This window comes from Salvelinus alpinus, chromosome 31 (assembly GCF_045679555.1).
Source record: "Salvelinus alpinus chromosome 31, SLU_Salpinus.1, whole genome shotgun sequence".
NCBI classification, from domain to species: Eukaryota; Metazoa; Chordata; class Actinopteri; order Salmoniformes; family Salmonidae; genus Salvelinus; species Salvelinus alpinus.
Window position 1 is genome coordinate 454,624 of NC_092116.1, and position 17,854 is coordinate 472,477.

The 17,854-nt window shown below is 41.8% G+C and overlaps 1 protein-coding gene across 1 annotated transcript in view; it reads left to right on the forward strand.

The window, feature by feature from the left end:
• LOC139561875 (collagen alpha-1(XXV) chain-like) overlaps positions 1–17,854 on the forward strand; it is a 136,609-nt gene that overhangs the window by 56,197 nt on the left and 62,558 nt on the right. Inside the window, exons 8-9 of the mRNA XM_071379247.1 lie at positions 5,345–5,371; positions 8,318–8,362. Of these exons, the coding sequence (XP_071235348.1) occupies positions 5,345–5,371; positions 8,318–8,362 (72 nt within the window). The remainder of the gene's footprint in view (positions 1–5,344; positions 5,372–8,317; positions 8,363–17,854) is intronic.

The following is a 17,854-nucleotide window of genomic DNA, read 5'->3' on the forward strand; positions in this document are numbered from 1 at the left end:
TGCAGACTGTGTTCAAGCTGTCAAGGAAGCTATGCTAGCAGACCAAGCAGCTTCAGACTTGTCGTCAGATAGTAGAGGTCCCAGCAACTGAGGCCCAACCACGTCGCGGTGATCTTGGATGCTCCAAACAATTTAATGGAGCTCACGTCTACATTTTGGTCAATAGGTCTTCATCTGAGTTCTCTATCATGGAGAAACCTACAGGTGATGAAGTTTTCCTTTTTTTATGAATCCTGTTTGGAACCATGAGTGCATACACCTATAGTAATTAATTAAATAAAAGCAAAGAATTGTCATAACAATCAACCATGTCACCAGGGTCAGCCGTGAGTGCTGTGAAATAAATGTAAAATGTTTAAATCAGTTAGGTAAATATACTGCTACCAGAGGGAAGGTGTAATAATGCCCTCTGTTACCCGATATCCTGTTATATTGGAGTATTGGTACATTTGACATTTTAGTCATTTAGCAGACACTTATCCAGAGCGACTTAGTATATTCATCTTAAGATAGCTAGGCGGGACAACTACATATCACAGTCATAGTAAGTACATTTTTACTCAAAGTAGCTGTCAGCAAAGCCAGTGGGGAAAAAAGTAAAATGCAAGTGTTAGTTCACGAAAGGAAGGGATGGGGGGTTGCTCTGGAATTATTTAGGATACTCTTTGAAGAGGTAGGATTTCAGATGTTTTCAGAAGATGGGCAGGAACCCTGCTGTCCTAGCTTCAGGGGGAAGCTGGTTCCACCATAGCGGTGGGAGGGCCAAGAGACTAGAAGTGGCAGAATGGAGTGCTTGGGTTGGGGTCTAAGGTTTGAGCATAGCTTGAAGGTAGGGAAGGGCAGCTCCTCTTGCTGCTCCGTAGGCAAGTACCATGGTGTTGTAGTGGAGGCGAGCCAGTGGAGTGTGGGGTGATGTGAGAACTTGGGAAGGTTGAACACCAGGCGGGCTGCATAATTTTGGATAAGTTGCAGGGATTTGATGGCACAAGCGGGGAGCCCAGCCAACAGCGAGTTGCAGTAGCCAAGACGGGAGATGACAAGTGCCTGGATTAGGACCTGCTCTCTACGGATGTTGAAGAGCATGAACCTGCAGGAGCGAGTAACTGCTTTGATGTTTTCAGAGAATGGCAGAGTGTTGTTCAGGTTCATGCCAAGGTTCTTTGTACTCTGGGAGGGGGGGACAGTGGAATTATCAACCATGATGGAGAGGTCATGGAGTTTTATTTCACCTTTATTTAACCAGGTAGGCCAGTTGAGAACAAGTTCTCATAAAGCGACAAAAACACAGAGTTACACATTGGATAAACAAACGTACAGTCAATAACACATTAGAAAAATCTGTATACAGTGTATGCAAATGAAGTAAGGAGGTAAGGCAATAAATAGGCCATAGTGGCAAAGGAATTACAATTTAGCAATTTACACTGGAGCGATATATGTGCAGATGAGGATGTGCAAGTAGAAATACTGTTGTGCAAAAGAGCAGAAAAATAAAAATAAATATGGGGATGAGGTAGGTAGTTGGATGGGTTATTTACAGATGGGCTGTGTACAGCTGCAGTGATCGGTAAGCTGCTCTGACAGCTGACGCTTAAAGTTGGTGAGGGAGATAAGTCTCCAACTCCAGTGATTTTTGCAATTCGTTCCAGTCATTGGCAGCAGAGAACTGGAAGGATAGGCGGCCAAATGAGATGTTGGCTTTGGGGATGACCACGCTCAAGTGTTTGATACCTGCTGGAGCACGTGTTACGGGTGGGTGTTGCTATGGTGACCAGTGAGCTGAGATAAGGCGGAGCTTTACCTAGCAAAGACTTATAGATGACCTGGAGCCAGTGGGTTTGGCGTCGAATATGTAGCGAGGACCAGCCAACAAGAGCATACAGGTGGCAGTAGTGGGTAGTATATGGGGCAGAGAGGAAGAGCAGCTCAGCAGCTCAGTCTTGTTGAGGTGGTGGGTCGACATCCAAGGTGGTGGGCCGATATCTGCCAGGCATGCAGAGAAGCGTGTCGCCACCTGGGTGTCAGAAGGGGGAGGAGTAGTTGAGTGTTATCCACATAGCAATGATAGGAGAGACCATGTAAGGATATGATGAGCCTGGTGACTTGGTGTATAGAGAGAAGATTGTCTAGAACTGAGCCCTGGTGGACACCAGTAGTGCAGACACAGATCCTCTCCATGTCACCTGATAGGAGCGGCTTGCCAGGTAGGATGGAATCCAATAGTGTGCAGAGCCTGAAACATCCAGCCCTGAGAGGGTGGAGAGCATGATCTGATGATTCACGGTGTCGAAGGCAGGTGATAGATCTAGAGTCAGCTTTGGCAGTGCAGAGAACCTTCGTGGCACAGAGAAGAGCATTCTCAGTTGAGTGACCATCTTGAAGCCTGACTGGTTAAGGTCAAGAAGGTAATTCTGAGATAGCGAGAGAGTTGGTCAGAGACAACACCCTCAAGTGTTTGAAATCAAGGAAGGGATACTGATTCATAGTTTGACGTCAGAGGGGTTGAGTGTTGGTTTCTTGAGGAGGGGAGCGACTGTCCATTTTGAAGTCAGGGATGAGCTGATAAGAGAAGTAGGTCTCCAGAGATGGTTTGGAGAACAGAGGAGGGGGTCAAGCTTTTCGGGGGGGGCTAACTAGATGCAGGATTTCATCTGAAGAGAGGGGAGAAAGAGGTCAAGGTGTAAGGTAGTTCTGTACGAGTGGGACCAGTTTATCTCAAGAGGCTGAGTGAATGAGGAGCGGATGTCAACCTTCTTTTCAAAGTGGTTGACAAGTAATCCGCAGAGATGGAGGGAGGAGAAGGTGGAATATAGTTTCCTAGGGTTAGAGGGAGAAGCTTGAAATTTACAGAGATATAATGTGGCTGTAACAGAGGATAGAGAGGAAGAGACTGTAGAGTGTAGGGAGTGAAAGGATGATAGGTCCTCCGAAAGTTTAGTTTTCTTCCATTTTCGATCCGCTGCCCGCAAATCAAATCAAATCAAAGTTGATTTGTTATGTGCGCCGAATACAACAGGTGTAGACATAACATGGAAATGTTACTTACAGGCTCTAACCAATAGTGCAAAAAAGGTATTAGGTGAACAATAGGTAAGTAAAGAATTAAAATTAACAGTAAAAAGACAGTGAAAAACAGTAGCGAGGCTATAAAAGTAGCGAGGCTACATACAGACACCGGTTAGTCAGGCTGATTGAGGTAGTATGTACATCTAGACACGGTTAAAGTGACTATGCATATATGATGAACAGAGAGCAGCAGTAGCGTAAAGAGGGGTTGGCGGGTGGAGGGTGGAGGGACACAATGCAGATTAGCCAATGTGTACATACTACCTCAATAGACCCGTGGGAGCACGGGTCTATTGACCCGTATATAGACCCGTGTATAGTTAAAGTGACTGTTCATATATGATAAACAGAGAGTAGCAGCAGCGCAAAATAGGGGTTGGGGGGTTTCACTCCGCCACGGAGCAGGAGGGGAGGGCCGAGCCGGCCGGGAGGAAAGGGGACAGTGCAAGTCATAGGATGTGGAAAGGGAGGAGAGTAGGGTCGAACAAGCAGAATCAGGAGAAGGATTTAGCAGAAGGGATAGATGATAAGATAGAAGAGGAGAGAGTATGACCATCTAGGTAGGGGCTGAGTGGCTAGGGTTGGAGGAGATGGATCAGAGACCTGGCTGGGGGTTGCATTGAGATTAGTAAGTGAACAGCCTCTTGTAAAGATTAAGTCAAGTCAAATCAAATGTATTTATATAGCCCTTCTTACATCAGCTGATTCCACAAAGTGCTGTACAGAAACCCAGCCTAAAACCCCAAACAGCAAGCAATGCAGGTGTAGAAGCACGGAGGCTAGGAAAAACTCCCTAGAAAGGCCAAAACCTAGGAAGAAACCTAGAGAGGAAACAGGTTATGAGGGGTGGCCAGTCATCTTCTGGCTGTGCCGGGTGGAGATTATAACAGAACATGGCCAAGATGTTCAAATGTTCATAAATGACCAACATAGTCAAATAATAATAATCACAGGTCAGCACCTCAGGAGTAAATGTCAGTTGGCTTTTCATAGCCGATCATTGAGAGTATCTCTACCGCTCCTGCTGTCTCTAGATAGTTGAAAACAGCAGGTCTGGGACAGGTAGCACGTCCGGTGAAAGTTCAGGGTTCCATAGCCGCAGGCAGAACAGTTGAAACTGGAGCAGCAGCACGGCCAGGTGGACTGGGGACAGCAAGGAGTCATCATGCCAGGTAGTCCTGAGGCATGGTCCTAGGGCTCAGGTCCTCTGAGAGAAAGAAAGAAAGAAAGAAAGAAAGAAAGAAAGAAAGAAAGAAAGAAAGAAAGAAAGAAAGAAAGAAAGAAAGAAAGAAAGAAAGAAAGAAAGAAAGAAAGAAAGAAAGAAAGAAAGAAAGAAAGAAACTTCACACAGGACACCGGATAAGACAAGAGAAATACTCCAGATATAACAGACTGACCCTAGCCCCCCGACACATAAACTACTGCAGCATAAATACTGGAGGCTGAGACAGGAGGGGTCAGGAGACACTGTGTAGATATGATGATACCGATGATACGATGATACCGATGATACCCCCGGACAGAGCCAAACAGGCAGGATATAACCCCAACCACTTTGCCAAAGCACAGCCCCCACACCAGTAGAAAGATATCTTCAAACACCAACTTACAAGTGTATTGCCTGCCTTGTGAGTGGGAGGAGACTGCGAAAGGTCAAACGAGGCAAGGAGGGAAAAGAAAGTGTTGGAAATAAATTAATCGAAGGCAGATGTCGGGAGGTTGAAGTTGCCAAGTATAAAGAGCCATCGTCAGGAAATGAGTTTATCAAGGTTAAGCTCATTGAGGAACTCTAAGGGTACCTTTTGGGTGATAGATGACAACATTCTTAAACTTGAGGTGACAGTGACATTATGAAATTCAAATGAGGAGATGGACAGGTGAGTGAGGGAGAAAAGAGAACATTTCCACTCAGGATAAATTAGTAGCCCTGTGCCAGCACCTCAAGAGGGTATCTAAGGCAGAGGAGGCTGATGGGAGGAGCTATATGAGGACAGGCTCCTAGCAATGGCTGGAATGGAATTAATGGGATGGAGTCAAACATGTGGTTTGCATGTTTGTGTTTGATACAATTCCATTCCAGCCGTGAGCCATGAGCCCGTCCAGCCATGAGCCCGTCCTCCTCCCGTCCTCCTATAGCGCCTCCCACCAGCCCACTCTGATCTAAGGTTACCAGAATTTAACCCCAGATACGATCTCGGACTGGCTGCCGTAATTTCCCTTAACTCGCCATTCCCACAGCCTTTGTGTGTTTAACACCGTCTGCTTTCTTTTCCAATAGGGTGAAATGGGAGAGCGAGGTGAAAAGGTAAAGACTTTATTTTAATTATCAGACTTCATGTTCAACCCACCCCTCTATGCAAAATTATGTTTAGTTTCTTGAGTATATAAAATATATAATGTAATAATGTTATATGATCTTGTGTCAACAGTTTTGTTATATTGGTCTCAGGGGTTTTTAATCGTGCATGGATGTCAATTGGAGATCTGCACTAAAGTTCAAGTTGTGCATGGTTTAGGCAGGGCTGCTCAATCCTGGTCCTGGAGGTCCGAAACTCTTCTGTTTTTTTCATTCTACCTGGTAGTTAATTGCACTTCCGGGTGTCCCAGGTCTGAATTAGTCCCTGATGAGAAGGAGAGGATGAAAACCAGAAGTGAACCTGGGATGGAAACCTGGGACCAGGATTGGCCAGCCCTGGTTTAGAGTAACAGTTAACTTAGTTTAGAGTAATAGTGAACTAAACCATCCTTTGTAGTTTAGCGTAACAGTTACCTTGATTTTCCATCTTTACACTGTAGCATTATATAACTCATGAACAGGCGTAATAACTTGACATGACTGCCATTAAACTTACCTACAGTAGTTGACTGGAAGTAAAGATAATCAGGGTTCATTTTAAACGGCTCCATACAATTGGGAGGCAGGTAGCCTAGTAACCGAAAGGTCGCTAGTTTGAATAGCAGAGCAGATTAGGTTACGAATCTGTCGATGTACCCTTGAACAAGGCACCTAACCCTAATTGCTCCTGTAAGTCACTCTGGGTAAGAGTGTCTACTAAATGTGACTAAAACATGCTTTAAAATGTGCAGTGTTGTCATTTAAACAGAGTGAGTAGCTAGCCAAAGATTTCAAGACTAAAAGTGGTAAAGGTAGTAGCCTACAACAAGGGGAAAAAATTATCTAATCTGACTTTGGTGCAGGTCATGTTGTTCTTCACATTTTTTGTCACTGTTAAACACACACTATATCAAATTAAAATCTACATTTATTTGTCACATGCACAGGATATATAAGGTGTAAACGGTACAGTGAAATGCTTACTTGCATAGTAGCAATATCAAAAACAGAAAGTGTCCACATTTCTTTAAATACAATTTTATAATTATTAGATGATGCTTACCTGACACACTTGTCTAAATTGATGGATCATGTGAAGGAAATGCTATAACCACCCCCAGCCACATCTAGATAAGTGGATTGGTCACTGTTGTCTAGACATGTACACATGGTCGTAATCACCCCCAGACATACCTGGCTAACTTGATGGGTCATGTAATCATCTTGCTAAGTGGAGTCTTTTGTTTAGACAAAAGCTAGCTAAACAATGAACCGGCATAATCCCAACTCATACTAGTAGCAAAACAAACATTGTCATAGCTGTATTATTAATCTGTAGGTAGCTAAGTAGCTAACCAACTAGGTTCAATGTTAGCAAGCTAACATTAGGCTATAACTAGCAAGGCAAATGGATTTTTGATTGAAATAATATTACTACACAGATTATACACGTAATGTTAGCTAGCGAGCCAGAAAGCTAATGTTTGCTAGCTAGCTAACAGTACATTTTAACTTGCAATGAAACCACTTTCTGACGCAATAAAACATTTATAATATCTGAAAATGTAGCTTGACTCTTATCCATATATATGGATGAACGGCAGACTGGAACCATTTAACTCCATTTTGTTTGGAGCTACATCTTGTTTGCTAGTGTTGTGTCTAGTCACTCCGGTTCACACTGACCGTAGCTTGTGCAGAAAGTAGCCCATCACCTTTTCCAACTGATCTGTTGATAGCGCCTGCTAAATCCAGGGCATCAATGTTGTTGAGAAAAGTTACAAAACTTTTGTCGTTCTCGACGGCTAACGTTATATCTTTCAAAAACGGTACATACTGAGTAGCTCACAGAAGCAAGCTACATGGCAGACCAATCCAAAATCATCTTCTGGCATGTCCAGCCCATCCATTATCTCAGCCAATCATGGCTAGTGGGAAGGTTCCTTACTTTTTCTGTGACTTAACCAACTAGACTCGTAATTGTATTTGTATTTACAGATGGAATACAAGTTTTCTCATTAAAGCACATGAAATTTCACATTTTCCACAAGGCATTTCTGCCCCCCAATTTTTTTTTTTTATGTTTACGTTCAAATGCTTCTCCTGACGTGCGACATACGTCTAGTTTCCTGTAACAAGTCACATTTTATAGAAAGGTTCCATTGAATCACTTTATATCTAACCTCAAGACAAAATTGTGATGTTAGAACCAAACCGTTTTTTAGAGGGCATGTCACAAATCCCTCCAAGTTTCCGGACGTCAGCAGAGTCAATTATGTTGAGTCATAGGACCAAGCTTGTTGGAAGGCCTTGGTGGAACCTAATCAGCCAAGATTTGGAGGCTATGCAGTGGTGATGCCTGGCAAACAAAAGAAGTCCCAGCTCCTTCCCTCCCAGTCTAATGATTTGATTTGCTATCATTGGCTGGGTGCGAGAGGGAGGTGAAAACTCTCAACCCGTCCCCTAGGCCAGGGAGGTAGGCGGGGATGTGGTTACTCGTCAGCTCATTGGCACCATCACCCCAATCACAGAGAAGGCCTTATTTACAGTAGCATGTCCAAAAGGACATGGCCCCTTCTCACTACCTCTCAGCGAAGTGATACCCTTAGGTCAGGGGCAATCTGTTCAATACTCTTGAATTTGTCAATAGTTATGATGTTTCTCATGCTAGCCGAGACTATGGATGAGACTACAGAAGCCAAGATGTGAAATCAGCACCAATAGCGTGTTACTGAGCCTTGCCTGGTGTCAACTGCCATTTGTTAACAGCTACTATGTACTAGAACATGTGTTCTATTCTGAATAGCCACAATTATTCTATTTCATTTCCAATGTTCTTATCTGTTTGTAAATTATGAATAAGCCATTTCAAGACACTTGGTAAATATAATTGCTTGTCTGCTGTTTTGCACACAGGGTGACATGGGAGAAGATGGGCATAAAGGTGAAGTCGGGGAGAAGGTATGTAAATTCAACTTCACCTTCCTTCCTTTGTGTTTACTCCTGAAACTTGATAGAGAGAGAGCCTGGCTCTAGAAAGGAGCAACAGCTTAATGTGAGCCATTTGTGAAAACAGTGGAAAGGCGCTGAAGTAGCTAGTGAAAGCAGAAGCTAAGAAAATAAGGCAGGCACTGTTAACACTTAACACTCGTTCTTTGCATGTAAGTGGTCCTTATTGTTGCGCTTCGGTTATTCCACATGTCCTGGTTGGATGCTATTTGAGTTAATATGGGACCATTTAACATTAAGACAGCTCATCTAGTTATGCACCATTCCAACAATAAGGGGCAGGTCTTTGTAGGACGCTTTGTGTCAAACCAGCCCACTGGTTTTCCCATGCTTTTCAGTAACAAGGCATATTCTTCACTCAAACCGTTCATTTCACACAGTAATCATGATTTTACTCGTTTTTGTATTTGTCCCAGATTAGTTTACAGTTGAACAATTCTATGGGAAACATGATAATACTTTAGAATACCTTTCAGTAATAAACCATTGATAAGGCATTTAGAAACATTTTGCTCACTACTTATTAATGTAAGTAAGTTAGTTATTCACACATTTTTAAACAACTTGATGATGGTCCTCATAAACCATTTACTTAATCATTAGTAAAGTATTGTTGCAGTCCCTAATGTTAGGGATATTTATACTTTATAAATGTTTTGAGGGACCAGTGTAATTCCTAACGAAAATATGGACATTCCAGCAGTACTTATAGGTCTGAAAATGACCTAGAACATATCAATGGTTCAAAAATAACTACACAACACAGAGGGTGTTTAAAGAAATATATTAAAAATGTTATTCAAAAACAGTCACATTGTAGTAGTGTGTGTGGAATGTAGTCACTCCTTAAACAAACATAGACTGCTTACAAGGTCAGAAAACAAACATGTAAATACATAATTTCGCTGAATTATTCCACTATGTTTTAGAGGGTTACTACATTTAAAAGGCCCAGTAAAAGTGCAGCCAAACAAAGCAGTGTGAAATTAGGCTGCTGTCAAAAGACTTAAACACTGGAAATATTGAAAGGATATATTGTGTGCGTAACATTTATACATGCAAATACCTTTAAATGTCAATCACGTGAAGGAATATAAATCCACTTGAGAAAAACTTGCCGGTCCAACCAGTTGTTGTGTGTGGGCTAAATCTCCCTATTTTATGATTAATTTGCATTCGTGAGGTTTGCAGTTCAGCAGATGCTCTTATCCAAAGCAGATATTTTTATACTTGTCCTTCTTGGGAATCAAACCCAAAACCCTGACATTGCAAGTGCCATGCTCTACCAACTGAGCCACATGGGATCATTAGCAAAACATGACAACATCAGAAAACATTCGCAATACAACACTTCCTCACATCCTTTTTACAGTATTTGTGATTAAAATGTTTTATATACAATATTTCCTTAAAGCCAGCCTTCTTAGCACCTAATTTATCACGTGATGTACATAACAAAAAGTACATTTATATAGGCGGTGCTCCACATTAAATGGCACAACTGAGAGGGTGGGCTTGTCTTCTATTTTGTATTTGTTTTTATTATGAATATCCATTAGCTGCTGCCAAGGCAACAGCTACTCTTCCTGGGGTCCAGCAAAATTAAGGCAGTTATACAATTTTTTAAAATTACAATACATTCACAGCAGATTTCACAACACATTAAGTCTGTGCCCTCAGGCCCCTACTCTACTACCACACATCTACAACACAAAATCCATGTGAATGTGTGTGTATGGTGTGTATGTTATCGTGTGTTTGTATGCATATGTTTGTGTTGCTTCACAGTCCCCACTGTTCCATAAGGTGTATTTTTATCAAATCAAATTTATTTTATATAGCCCTTTGTACATCAGCTAATATCTCGAAGTGCTGTACAGAAACCCAACCTAAAACCCCAAACAGCAAGCAATGCAGGTGTAGAAGCACGGTGGCTAGGAAGAACTCCCTAGAAAGGCCAAAACCTAGGAAGAAACCTAGAGAGGAACCAGGTTATGAGGGGTGGCCAGTCCTCTTCTGGCTGTGCCGGGTGGAGATTATAACAGAACATGGCCAAGATGTTCATAAATGACCAGCATGGTCAAATAATAATAATCACAGTAGTTATCGAGGGTGTAGCAAGTCAGCACCTCAGGAGTAAATGTCAGTTGGCTTTTCATAGCCGATCATTAAGAGTATCTCTACCACTCCTGCGGTCTCTAGAGAGTTGAAAACAGCAGGTCTGGGACAGGTAGCACGTTTGGTGGACAGGTCAGGGTTCCATAGCCGCAGGCAGAACAGTTGAAACTGGAACAGCAGCAAGGCCAGGTGGACTGGGGACGGCAAGGAGTCATCATGCCCGGTAGTCCTGACGCATGGTCCTAGGGCTCAGGTCCTCCGAGAGACAGAAAGAAAGAGAGAAGGAGAGAATTAGAGAGAGCATACTTAAATTCACACAGGACACCGGATAAGACAGGAGAATTACTCCAGATATAACAAACTGACCCTAGCCCCCCGACACATAAACTACTGCAGCATAAATACTGGAGGCTGAGACAGGAGGGGTCAGGAGACACTGTGGCCCCATCCGATGATACCCCCGGACAGGGCCAAACAGGAAGGATATAACCCCACCCACTTTGCCAAAGCACAGCCCCCGCACCACTAGAGGGAGATCTTCAACCACCAACTTACAATCCTGAGACAAGGCCGAGTATAGCCCACAAAGATCTCCGCCACAGCACAAACCAAGGGGGGGCGCCAACCCAGACAGGAAGATCACGTCAGTGACTCAACCCACTCAAGTGACGCACCCTAATTTTACTGCTTGCATGAGTTACTTGATGTGGAATAGAGTTATATGCCAGTAGTTCAAACAGACAGCTCGATGCATTCAACATATAAATACCTGGGCTCCCGAGTGGCACAGCAGTCTAAGGCACTGTATTTCGGGCTCTATCACAACCGGCCGTGATGCTTACTTACGGGCCCTTCCCAACAATGCAGAGAGAAATAAAATAGAGAAATAGTAGAAAAGTAAAAGACGTAATAATAAATACACCAGGAGTCACAATAACTTGGCTATTTTCAAGCAATACCATTAACAAGTTGATGTGCAGGAGTACGAGGTAACTGAGGTAGATATGTACATACAGCGCATTTGGAAAGTATTGAGACCCCTTGACTTTTTCCACATTTTGTTACGTTACAGCCTTATTCTAAAAATGGATTAAATGTTTTTTCCCTCTTCAATCTACACACAATATCCCACAATGACAAAGTAAAAAACAGTTTTTAGAAATGTTGGCAAATTTATTCCAAATTGTAAAAAATTATATCACATTTATATAAGTATTCAGACCCTTTACTCAGTACTTTGTTGAAGCACCATTGGCAGCGATTACAGCCTTAAGTTTTCTTGGGTAAGACGCTACAAGCATGGCACACCTGTATTTGGGGAGTTTCTCCCATTTATTTTTGCAGATCCTCTCAAGCTCTGTCAGTTTAGATGGGGAGCGTTGCTACACAGCTATTTTCAGGTCTCTCCAGAGATGTTAGATCGGGTTCAAGTCTGGGCTCTGGCTGGGCCACTGAAAGACATTCAGTGGATTGTCCCGAAGCCACTCCTGCGTTGTCTTTGCTGTGTGCTTTTATTTTTTAAATTTTATTTAACCTTTATTTATACGGGTTTTTCTCAGAGACCTGGTCCAACAGCAGCAGAGGTAACAAAGTTTCAGACAAAATAACTTACATATACTAACACAACACTGAACAAAACTAAAGACACACATACAAAACAACAATTGCATATTACGTAAAGAAACACTAATGTCATAACTAAAAAACAGCTGTCCTAAAGACAATTACACTCTTCTATGATATTTTCATCAATCATGTGTTTGCTTCTTTATGTTTCTCTCTGGCTGGCACTGCAGAATGCCCATTGCCAAGAAAAACGTGTTCAAACATTAATTCGTTGCTTGTGCTGTTGGACTACTAAATTGTATCGGTATATGCACTTATCTATTTATCTATATTAACAGGGCAGTTGGGGCAGCGGTCAATTGTGAGTGAATGCAAAATCAAATCAAATCAAATTGCATTAGACACATACTTCATAAATAACAGGTCTAGACTAACAGTGAAATGCTTACTTCCCAACAATGCAGAGAGAAATAAAATAGAGAAATAGTAGAAAAGTAAAACACGTAATAATAAATACACCAGGAGTCACAATAACTTGGCTATTTACAAGCGATACCATTACCAAGTTGATGTGCAGGAGTACGAGGTAATTGAGGTAGATATGTACATACCGCGCATTTGGAAAGTATTGAGACCCCTTGACTTTTTCCACATTTTGTTACGTTACAGCCTTATTCTAAAAATGGATTAAATGTTTTTTTCCTCATCAATTTACACACAATACCCCACAATGACAAAGTAAGGTTTTTAGAATTGTTTGCAATTTTTATTTTATTTTTATAAAAAAATATCACATTTACTTAAGTATTCAGACCCTTAACTCTTAACTACTTTGTTGAATCACCGTTGCAGCGATTACGGCCTTGAGTTGTCTTGGGTAAGACGCTACAAGCATGGCACACCTGTATTTGAGGTGTGCATAAACTCCATCAACATGACTAGATCATCAAATGTTTAAATGTTCAGGAGAGAATTCTAGGACCACAGAGCTGAGTAACTAAAACGATTTCTACCATGACCTGTTGTAATTCTTGGTACAGTTAAAAGCAAATGAGAATGGGACCGTAATTTATATTTATTTACTGACCTGATTAAAAAAGAACAGAGATAAAGTGGCAATTAATCCAGTATGGCCCTATAAATCAGTGTATACCAGTGTTTAAGTATACGCAAGGTCAATGACGACCAGGCGCTGTAGAGATCACAATGATGTGTTAGACGCTTTTGATTGGTAATGAAACTGAGGGCTGCATGACATACTGAATCAAGTGCTCTCAGGGTAGTGATTGAGGCCTGTATATACAGTATGTTAAAAAGATTAGACTACAATTGCGGTGGAAATGCCTTTATGCTCAAATATTGATATACAAACCATCATGCCGAGGTAACTTGGAGTCGTGATAATAAGTTACGTTGCAGTCTACTACCACCACGACCTGGAAAAGCATGAAGAGTTTATAGGCTATGATTAACTTCACATGGTGGTTAATTGCATGATAAGTTTCATGCAAATTTCCAATAAATATCTAGGGGTATTATTTAAATGCTGGTGACATGATTATTGGTGCTTTCCTGATTTGAAAGCTTCCTCGAGAAGGAGTGATTGATGAAGAGGACCATGCGTAATGGATGGATTTGGCAGACGGGTTGCAAAAATAAATCCTTGCATAGCAGGGATCAACTTGTTGTGGCAGGTGTGTAGTCTCGTGCAGTAGTAGTTGTAGCAGTAGTTGTAGTAGTAGTAGTAGCAGTAGTAGTAGTAGTAGTAATAATACATTATTGCAACCTTACTATTCTACGCAGGCTAACACAGACCGATTACACGGAACTTAAACCGGCTACGCGCGTGCGCCATCGTGCATGAATTTATTTTGTCCCCCCACACCAAACGCGATCACGACACGCAGGTTAAAATATCAAAACAAACTCTCAGCCAATTACATTCATTTGGGGACAGGTCGAAAAGCATTAAACATTTATGGCAATTTAGCTAGCTAGCTTGCACTTGCTAGCTAATTTGTCCTATTTAGCTAGTTTGCTGTTGCTAGCTAGCTTGCTGGTGCTAGCTAATTTGTCCTGGGAAATAAACATTGAGTTGTTATTTTACCTGAAATGCACACAGTCCTCTACTCCGACAATTAATCCACACATAAAACGGTCAACCAAATCGTTTCTAGTCATCTCTCCTCCTTCTAGGCTTTTTCTTCTCTTGACTTTATATTGCGATTGGCAACTTTCATAAAATAGGTGCATTACCGCCACTGACATTGTTCATCTTTCAGTCACCCATGTGAGTATAACCAATGAGGAGATGGCACATGGGTACCTGCTTCTATAAACCAATGAGGAGATGGGAGAGGCAGGACTTGCAGCGCGATCTGCGTCACAAATGTTTAGCCCTTGGCAAAGCAGACACTCGTGGGCATGCGCGAGCAGTGTGGGTGCAATAATTGAATAATATACATTTCTAAATTTATTTTGCAATACTCACGCACACGACGCGAGCGGTGTAGTCAGCCTGTTAGGCTATTTAAATACTTCAAGCTACCAGGAGTCAAAAGACACCTCCTGGGCAAAACATTTCTGATGTGCATATGGATTATTTGGACAATAATGTGGTGTTGGCAGCAGCTACTCTTCCTGGGGTCCAGCACATTAAAGCACTTACATTACATATAAAACAAAAGATAAAACAGTACATCATATAACATTATTATGCCACTACATATCTACAATACAAAATGTATAATACCACCATACAGCAATATTACAATACACAGTTGAATTCGGAAGTTTACATACACCTTAGCTAAATACATTTAAACTCAGTTTTTCACAATTCCTGACATTTAATCCTAGTAAAAATTCACTGAAAGGTCAGTTAGGATGACCACTTTATTTTAAGAACGTGAAATATCAGAATAATAGTAGAGAGAATGATTTATTTCAGCTTTTATTTCTTTCATCACATTCCCAGTGGGTCAGAAGTTTACATACACTCAATTGGTATTTGGTAGCATTGCCTTTAAATTGTTTAACTTGGGTCAAATGTTCTGGGTAGCCTTCCACAAGCTTCCCCCAATAAGTTAAGTGAATTTTGGCACATTCCTCCTGACAGAGCTGGTGTAACTGAGTCAGGTTTTTAGGAGTCCTTGCTCGCACGCTTTTTCAGTTGTGCCCACAAATCTTCTATGGGATTGAGATCAGGGCGTTGTGATGGCCACTCCAATACCTTGACTTTGTTGCCCGTAAGCCATTTTGCCACAACTTTGGAAGTATGCTTGGTGTCATTGTCCATTTGGAAGGCACATTTGCAACCAAGCTTTAACTTCCTGACTGATGTCTTGAGATGTTGCTTCAATATATCCACACAATTTTCCTGCCTCATGATGCATCTATTTTGTAAAGTGCACCAGTCCCTCCTGCAGCAAAGCACCCCCCCCCCCCCAACATGATGCTGCCACCCCCGTGCTTCACGGTTGGGATGGTGTTCTTTGGCTTGCAAGCCTCCCCCTTTCTCCTCCAAACATAATGATGGTCATCATGGCCAAACAGTTCTATTTTTGTTTCATCAGACCAGAGGACATTTTTCCAAAAAGTATGATATTTTTCCCCATTTGCAGTTGCAAACTGTAGTGAGCAAACTGGCTTTTTTATGGTGGTTTTGGAGCAGTGGCTTCTTCCTTGCTGAGCGGCCTTTTGGGTTATGTCGATATAGGACTCATTTTATTGTGGACATAGATAGTTTTGTACCGGTTTCCTCCAGCATCTTCACAAGGTCCTTTGCTGTTGTTCTGGGATTGATTTGCACTTTTCGCACCAAAGTACGTTCATCTCTAGGAGACAGAACGTGTCTCCTTCCTGAGCAGTATGACGGCTGCGTGGTCCCATGGTGTTTATACTTGCGTACTATTGTTTGTACAGATTGACGTTGTACCTTCAGGCGTTTGGAAATTGCTCCCAAGGATGAACCATACTTGTGGAGGTCTACAATTTTTTTCTGAGGTCTTGGCTGATTTCTTTTGATTTTCCCATGATGTAAAGCAAAGAGGCACTGAGTTTGAAGGTAGGTCTTGAAATACATCCACAGGTACACCTCCAATTGACTCAAATTATGTCAATTAGCCTATCAGAAGCTTCTAAAGCCATGACATCATTTTCTGGATTTTTCCAAGCTGTTTAAAGACACAGTCAACTTAGCGTATGTAAACTTCTGACCCACTGGAATTGTGATACAGTGAATTATAAGTGAAATAATCTGTCTGTAAACAATTGTTGGAAAATTACTTGTGTCATGCAGAAAGTAGATGTCCTAACCGACTTGCCAAAACTATAGTTTGTTAACAAGAAATATGTGAAGTGGTTGAAAAATGAGTTTTAATGACTCCAACCTAAGTGTATGTAAACTTCCGACTTCAACTGTATGCATGTGTCTCTTCACAATCCCCACTGTTCCATAAGGTGTATTTTTTACCAGTTTTTTTATTTTATTTGATTGTACTGTTTGCATCAGTTACCTGATGTGGAATAGAGTTCCATGTAGTCATGGCTCTATGTATTACTGTGAGCCTCCCATAGTCTGTTCTGGACTTGGGGATTGTGAAGAGACCTCTTGTGGCATGTCTTGTGGGGTATGCATGAGTGTCCAAGATGTGTGCTAGTAATTTTAACAGACAGCTTGTCAACACTTCTTACAAAATCAAGTAGTGATGGAGTCAATCTCTCTTCCACTTTGAGCCATGAGAGATTCACATGCATATCATTAATGTTAGGTCTCTGTGTACTTTTACGGGCCAGCTGTGCTGCCCTGTTCTGAGCCAACTGTAATTTTCCTAAGTTCCTCTATGTGGCACCTGACTACACTGCTGAACAGTAGTCCAGGTGTGACAAAACTAGGGCCTGTAAGGACCTGCCTTGTTGATAGTTTTGTTAAAAAGGCAATGTAACACTTTATTATGGACAGACTTCTCCCCATCTTAGCTACTGTTGTATCAATATGTGACTCGTTTCAGGAAACTAGGTGTATGTCGCGCGTCACTACTTCACAGGAGTTTTTTTGGGGCAGATATGCCTTCTCGAACATCTGAACTTTCATGTGCCTTAATAACAAACTTGTATGCCATCTGTAAATACGAATAAAATTGTTAAATTACGAGCCTAGTTGCTTTAGCCATGGAAAAAGGGAGCAACTTTCCCCGATATCCATGAATGGCTGGGCTAATGAATGGGCTGGACTTCCAGAGAGATGAGTTCGGATTGGTCTCCCATGTAGCGTGCTTCTATCTATAATATGAGCTGGTCAGTATGTGTAGGTAATCCTTTCTAACGCTGCTTTTTTGAAAGATATCACGTAGTAGAACTGCATAAGTGTTGCTCTCCGCTTTCTGGACGACCAAGTTTTGAAATCACTGGAATTACAGTACGATAGCTAAGGAGATGGAGAAAAGTATGCCTTTTGATTGCAAATATGCAGACGGAGTCGAAAAAATAACACACAGAAGGCTGTTGTATAAAACAGTCTCCATGGCATCCGTGACAGAGAGGGAAAAGCGTCCATCCATGTATACGGGTAAGAGAGTCTAGCTAGCTACATTTTCAGATGTTACACGTTTCTAATTTTGTCATAAAGTCGTTTTCATTTCACGTTAAAGTGTACTGAGCGCAGAATAACTGACGAATTTACGAACGCTGAACACTCATTGAATATGGCCGGTCAGTACACTTTGGCAAAAAAAATGTAATTTAATTGTTGCCAGCAGC